Source organism: Chelonia mydas, chromosome 24, assembly GCF_015237465.2.
Source record: "Chelonia mydas isolate rCheMyd1 chromosome 24, rCheMyd1.pri.v2, whole genome shotgun sequence".
Lineage (NCBI taxonomy): Eukaryota > Metazoa > Chordata > Testudines > Cheloniidae > Chelonia > Chelonia mydas.
The window spans coordinates 5638881-5645910 of record NC_051264.2 but is presented as its reverse complement, the minus strand read 5'-3'; the positions used below and the strand labels follow the sequence as shown (position 1 = coordinate 5645910).

At 55.5% G+C, this 7030-nt stretch overlaps 1 protein-coding gene across 1 annotated transcript; it reads left to right on the top strand.

Annotated features, from left to right (window-relative positions):
• Positions 1–2855: 2855 nt before the first annotated feature.
• Positions 2856–4100, top strand: RXFP4 (relaxin family peptide/INSL5 receptor 4). Its single transcript, XM_007064613.2, has one exon. It carries the CDS (start codon positions 2856–2858, stop codon positions 4098–4100), a length of 1245 nt encoding a protein of 414 aa, XP_007064675.2.
• The last annotated feature ends 2930 nt before the right edge of the window (positions 4101–7030 follow it).

Sequence of the window (7030 nt, the reverse complement as noted above, 5' to 3'; positions counted from 1 at the left end):
CTCTGTGGCCCATTACAACCATTTATAACACTCCCTACAGCCTGCTAACCAGACCTTCATTTGTAAAGAAAGAGGGGCCAAGACTCATGTACGGTGCACCCACCTTGTGTCTCTCGTATCCTGCAACCAACACGGCTACTACGCCCCTGCAAAGCTCTGGGCCTAGGTGCTCTCGGTGGCGTCCGGGGCTTTCAGGGAGCGGAGACGCTTGGGATCGGGTCTGAGGTGCTTGGCCTCATAAACCTGCGGCTTCGTGTGCTTGAACCAATTGCAGGCCGCGTTCGTCACCCGGGATCGCCAGGTACTTTATTGCTGCCTCTTGCTGCCAATTCAAACAAACCAGGCAATCACAGCCCGTTAAATCACTGGCAAGCGCAAAAGAAACTGCCCTGAAGCCGGTAACTATTGTCCTTGTTGGCCACTTCCCCTGCTACGCTGTGGGTGCTGCAGAGCGAGGGAGGGTCCGGTTCTTTTCCCATCCAGCACTCGTAGTCTGGTCCTGCTGGGTGCCGGGCTCTAGGCACAGCACGCTGGCAGAAGATATGGGCTGCGAGGGGCATTTGCCCCTCAGCACCCTTAAATCCAGGATTTCCCAGGAAAAGAAATCCAGCTGGTGCATTCCCAGGCCCACGGCTTTGATCAGCTGCCTGGAGCACAATCGCCTGGACCCTGGAGAAACACAAGCACAGTTAGAATTGTAGAAGATCAGGGTTGGAAGGGACCTCAGGAGGTCATCTAGTCCAACCCCCTGCGCAAAGCAGGACCAATCCCCAACTAAATCATCCCCGCCAGGGGTCTGTCAAGCCTGACCGTAAAAACCACAAAGGAAGGAGATTCCATCACCTCCCAAGGTAACCCATTCCAGTGCTTTACCACCCTCTTAATGAAAAAGTTTTTCCTAATATCCAACCTAAATCTCCCCCACTGCAACTTGAGACCATTACTCCTTGTTCTGTCATCTGCTACCACTGAGAACAGTCTAGATCCATCCTCTTTGGACTCCCTTTTCAGGTAGTTGAAAGCAGCTATCAAATCCCCCCTCATTCTTCTCTTCCATAGGCTAAACAATCCCAGTTCCCTCAGCCTCTCCTCATAAGTCATGTGTTCCAGTCCCCTAATCATTTTTGTTGCCCTCCGCTGGACGTTTTCCAATTTTTCCACATCCTTCTTGTAGTGTGGGGCCCAAAACTGGACACAGTACTCCAGATGAGGCCTCCCCAATGTCGAATAGAGGGGAACAATCACGTCCCTTGATCTGCTGGCAATGCCCCTACTTATACACCCCAAAATGCCATTGGCCTTCTTGGCAACAAGGGCACACTGTTGACTCATATCCAGCTTCTCATCCACTGTCACCCCTAGGTCCTTTTCCGCAGAACGGCTGCCTAGCCATTCGGTCCCTAGTCTGTAGCGGTGCATGGGATTCGCAGTTAAAGGGACAGAGCCTGATTAGAAATCACGAGTCAGGCCCGGGGGTCCTAACTCGGCAGAAATCAGCAGGAGTTTGCCGTTGACAAGCATGGTGTGTCTCCGGGGGGCAGACACACCAGACTGATCGGTTTCCATACTCCATACTTCAGTTTCTCTTCTCCACTTCTAGCACTTTTTTAACCCAAGATCATAAAGCATTTGACAGATGGGGAAACTGAGGCAGAGAAAGGGGCCCCTCCCCCCCCCCCCCGAGGCCTCCCAGGGTCAGAGCCAGGAGTGGGCCACAACTTCCCAGTGAGGCAGCAGTGTCTAGTGTATGGAGCAGGGCGCTCCGACTGACTAGCCACCGGTTTTGCTGGGTGACCTTGGGCAAGTCAAGACCCTTCTCTGTACCCGTTCCCTGGCTGCAGGGAAGGAGCGTTACAACGCAATGGTTACGTTGCAAACCCCCACAGCTCAGGGAAGTTGATTTGTATCCACTGGAATTTAAATTCAGGGCAACATGGATATTGACATTCGAATTTTGTTGCTACAAAACACCTGAATGTTGGACCCAAAAGCTGTCCTGACACTGGCCCTTTAAAATACACTCCCCCCCCCACCACACACACACACACACACACACACACACACACTCTGGGCCTGATTCTGATCTCCCTTCCTCCAGGGTAACTAGATTAGTCACCTGGTGCAGTGACTTAGACCAGCGCAAAGAGGGTGCTAGCCATGAGAGGGCCAAAGGAGAATCAGAACCCACCCAATTCATTCTTGATTCACCCCAGGGCCTGTGGTCCAGCCGGGCTTGCTGCATGCACCAGCGGGTGCTTTGGAAGTCTCACCTTAGCATTGGCTGCAGGTAAACAGCTGAACAGAGAGTCCAGCAGCGAGGGGGGTGGGGAGGAGGTACCTTTGTTCCACCTGCCCCAGGAATGAAGGAGGAGTCTTGCCCTGCCCCTCGGGAGGGCCAGCCTTCAGTTGCTAGAGTGTCACACACACCCAAGACAGCTCTTCTGCCTTGCACAGTTCAGTCCACACCCCCTGCACGGCTGGACTCAGGAGCGCAGGAGAGAGGAGATCGGCCAGCCTGCATCGATTGCCACCGACGTGGGAGGCCCAAGGGCGATGCAGGAGCTCAAGGGCCGACTCATGCCTGAAGGATTCCCCCTCCCAGCTGTGCGAGCCACCGCTGGTTTATTGCATGGGGCTGTCCCAGTTTCCGTGCCGCGGACCCAGTGGTGCGTGCATTCAGGGTGAGCGGAGCTGCGTGGAAGAGCATTGACGGGGAATGGGCTGGCTTCGGGCAAGGATGGCTGCACCGGCCACGTGGTGAGTAGAGGGGCCTCTCTCCTCCTCCGCGTGCCGGGTGCTGTATGTCCCCAGTGCCACAACCCCTACCCCCCAGCTGGGAGGAGAGTGTGTTGAACATGCAGGAAGGGGGGATGGGGCAGTTGAACAGCTCAGCACGGCCCGACTTCGGGAACAAATCCCTGCTGGACGCTTGGGGGCTGAGTGGGGATGATGCGGCCTCCATCCCGGCTGACGGGATCTTCGGCCTGCGGATCCTCATCTCCAGCGTCTACTTGGTGGTGTGCACCGTGGGGCTGCTGGGCAATTCCATGGTCATGTACTTGGTCCGGACCCAGAAGGGCAGGCCGGCCTCTCCCATAGACGTCTTTGTCTTCGGCCTGGCGCTGGCCGACTTCCACTTTGCCCTGACCCTGCCCTTCTGGGCGGTGGAGACGGCCCTGGATTTCACTTGGCCCTTCGGCAATGTCATGTGCAAGCTGGTTCTCACCTTGACCGTCGTGAGCGTCTACGCTAACGTCTTCCTGCTCACCACCATGAGCGTCACCCGCTACTGTTCCGTGGCCTCCGCCATCAGGCCCGGCCTCAAGCTGACCACCAACCTGGCCAAGTGGATCACCGTGGCTCTTTGGGCCGCAGCCTTGGGAGCCACCGTACCCACCGCCATCTTTGCCACGGTGACAGATGTGGTCGGGGTGGAGTTGTGCCTGCTCAAGTTCCCCACCAACCGGTGGCTGGGAGTGTATCACCTCCAGAAGGTGTTGGTGGCCTTTGTGGTGCCCTTGGTCATCATCTTGGCCTCCTACCTGCGGCTCCTGAGCTTCCTCCAACAGCACCGCGTCAACACCAACAACCCCAGGAGGCAGAGCCAGATCGCCACGTCCGTCTGGCTAGTGGTCACCTCCTTCTTCGTCTGCTGGTTCCCCAACCACGTGGTGACCTTCTGGGGGGCCCTGGTGAAGTTCAGGGCTGTCCCCTGGGACAAGACCTTCTACTTCCTCCACACCTACATCTTCCCCCTCACCACCTGCCTGGCCCACAGCAACAGCTGCCTTAACCCTGTCGTCTACTGCCTGATGCGGAGGGAGTTTCGCAGGGCTCTGAAGGAGGCTTTCTTGAGCCTCTTGGCCCAGGCTTCCTCCTACCTGCCTTCCTCCACCAGCAAGGGAAGGGAGGAGGGCACCGCCCAGGTGGCACTGCCCTTGCACCGGAGGGGCACCCCCAGCAGCCTACAGGTGGCAGAGAAGGAATACGCCCTGCTGTCTACCACCATCACCGTCATGCCTGAGCTGAGAGCCGAGGAGGCCAGCCCGCAGGGCGAGGTAGGGACGGCCCTGGGGCGGGCTTCAACGAGGAGATGCTGAAATGACCGCTGGTGAATCACGGCCTCTAAAACACATGGGTGGCTTTTGGGCTAACATCAGAGGAGCCTGGGCTAGCAGGGCATGGGGCTGCCGTTAGCACCGGTCGTGCTACAGGTCATGATCTTTTGCACCCAACCTAACTGGAGGTCTTTTGCGGTGCAGGCCGGCGAGAGCAGCGATTCCACTGTATTCCTGTGAGGAATGACGGGACCTGACTCTGGAGATGGAACTCCAGCCAGGGCTCCTTCCTCTAGCCCTAACGCTCCTGAGACTTGGGAGAAGCAAAGACGGACTTTGTGCCCTTATTTCCACAGGGCATCCCACAAGAGCCCCAGAGCCAAGCGAACCTTGGAGGAGCTCAGCCCCTTCTCTGCTGACGACCGGTCTGATGAGCTGGATGGCATCTGCATTCGAGTTTCATGGCTCCTGGCTTTACATTTTCTTTGGCTTCATTTGCCTCTGTCAGCTGCTGATAGGGCAGACGTCACCGGAGATCCTGTCCTGTAGTGGTCTTGCCACCATCCAGGGATTGAAACCCACAGAGGACTCCAGATCTTAAGGAGGACTTCAGCACATGCCCGCAGATCCCAGGACCTTCCCCGCTTCCACCCACAAGGCAGCTTGGGACTTGAAAACCTATATGTGTGCACCTCTTGACCCCTCTAAGGAGGGTGCAGCGGGCTTTGGCATCTCCTGCCGGGTCTGTGGAGCAATGGCCAAGCCCAGATGCAAGAGCTTTTTATGGAGCAACGCTTCCCACGGGCCCGGGGTGGTACCCCCGCCGAAGAGGGCCAGGTGGGTTTCCTCTTCAGAGTCCTGCTGGCAGCCCTAGGGCGGCAGGGCCATCTACCCTGAGCAGCACAAATCACGTCCCCCGTCGGGGCAATTCCCCCAGCCTAAGCAGCGCAGGTGGGTGAGGAATTGAATTACGATCTCCCAGCAGGCCAGTGTCCCCGCCCACCCACCCACAAAGCACTTGGGGCCAAAGCAATCGTCAACTGCACGGTAAGCCCAAGGCCAATGGGGCTGGTTACTCCAGGGGTCAGTCTGGCTTAGTAAACAGTGGCATAACGTTCCCTGGGCAGAGGGGTGAGTGTGTGTGCGGCCCCTCCGTACAAACTCACTTCTGCATACATTTCCGGGATTCCTACATGCTCAGTGCATGGGGGTCCTGGCCCACTCACCTTAAACCCCAGATGTCCTTGTTCCTATCGCCCATCTCTGTTCTGCCGGGCGCCCCCCAACCTCCAACCCTGGACAGACGGAAGATGGCTCTGTCTCACGGCTAGATTCAGCAAGATCGGCCGGGGGGAAAAAAGAAAAACCAACTCTTTGGCTCCCAGATTTATGGGGCTCGCGTGAGGTATTATCGACTCCAGCCTGTGTCAAAGTCTAAATCAAGGCGGGGCTGATGCTGCTGCCAGCACCTGATTTGGCTCCAGGGAAGAGGTTAATGAGGAACTATACCGCGGCTGAAAGCGTAAGCCCTGGTAATGCTTCCAGCTGTGAGGAAGCACAAGTGTTAGCCAGGATGAGGCTGCCCCTTCTCTCCCCCGCCCCCCCGCCCCGCCCCGAACCTCTGGAGCAGCTGGATTCCTTCGCGAGGGAATGTTCCACAGCATTATCCAGCACACGAAGGGTTAAAAGGGTTAAATCCATCCTAAGGGCTTGATTGTGGTTGGTGCTAAGCTCCATCCGCTCCTATTGAAGTAAGGCAGGGACGTCGCGGGTGGGGAGAGAACAAACCTGATCGTCACGCAGGGTTTGTGCCTGTTGAATGATTTTGGCCTGACCGTCCAACTGAATGGGATTAAATCAGTCGAACTCCGAGTGTGGATGTAATAAAGGTGCTGTGTGGCCTAGCAGATAGAGCACTGGGACTTAGGAGACATGAGTTCCAGTCCCTTCTCTACCACTGGCCTGCTGGGTGACCCAGGGCAAGGCAAGGCCCTGCTCTGTACCTCAGTTTCCCCATCAGTAAAATGGGATGATCCCAACCTCCTTTGGAAAGTGCTTTGAGATCTGCTGATGAAAAGCTGCAGGAATTATTATTATTATAATGGTAGAGCCCTTTCCCTTTTGGTCACAGGGACCACGCCTTCAGGAAAGGAGAAGTTTTACCCCTCTAGTATGGATACAGATAAGCAATACCAATAAAACGGCTTTAACTATACCAGTGTAATTAAAGCTTGTGTGCAGAGAAGCTCTTTGGGAGAAAATATGATTCACTTCTTCCTACAGCTATAATTCACTCCCAGCCATCTGATTTATGAATTGCTTTGCAATGCTGCAATTAACGTAGGCAGTACGTGTGGTGTGGTGTGTGTGTGGGGGGGATCGTCATAAAGGACCATCAAGAAGGGACAAATCAAAAAGGTAATCAGCTCCCAGCCCTTGAGCAAACACAAAATCCCAGCCCGTCGGGGGACAAGCAGGCCCATTTCCTGTTTACAGAAATGAAATTTTGATTGGAGTCAGCTCTGAAACCAGGGCCACTGTTTTGCTGGGAAAGGAGCAAAGCGATGGCCTAGACGGAGGAGTTTAATTGCACCCATGTCATGACTAAGGGGACGGAAACTTTTGCAGGGTTCGGTACATGGAATCAGAGAGGCTTTTTCCAAAGAGCCCATTGAGGTACCAAGATAAGTGGCTCCATGGTCAACGGAGCTCAGAACATTAAATTCTGGCCTTAAATATCCTAATGGGATGCTGAGCACTCGTGAAAAATCTGGCCCTGATTTAGGGGCATCAAGAGGAGATGAGCACTAGGGGAAATCGTAGAATCATAGAAGATTAGGGTTGGAGGAGACCTTGGGCGTCATCTAGTCCAACCCCCCGCTCAAAGCAGGACCAATCCCCAACTAAATCATCCCAGCCAGGGCTTTGTCAAGCCTGACCTTAAAAACCTCTAAGGATGGAGATTCCACCAC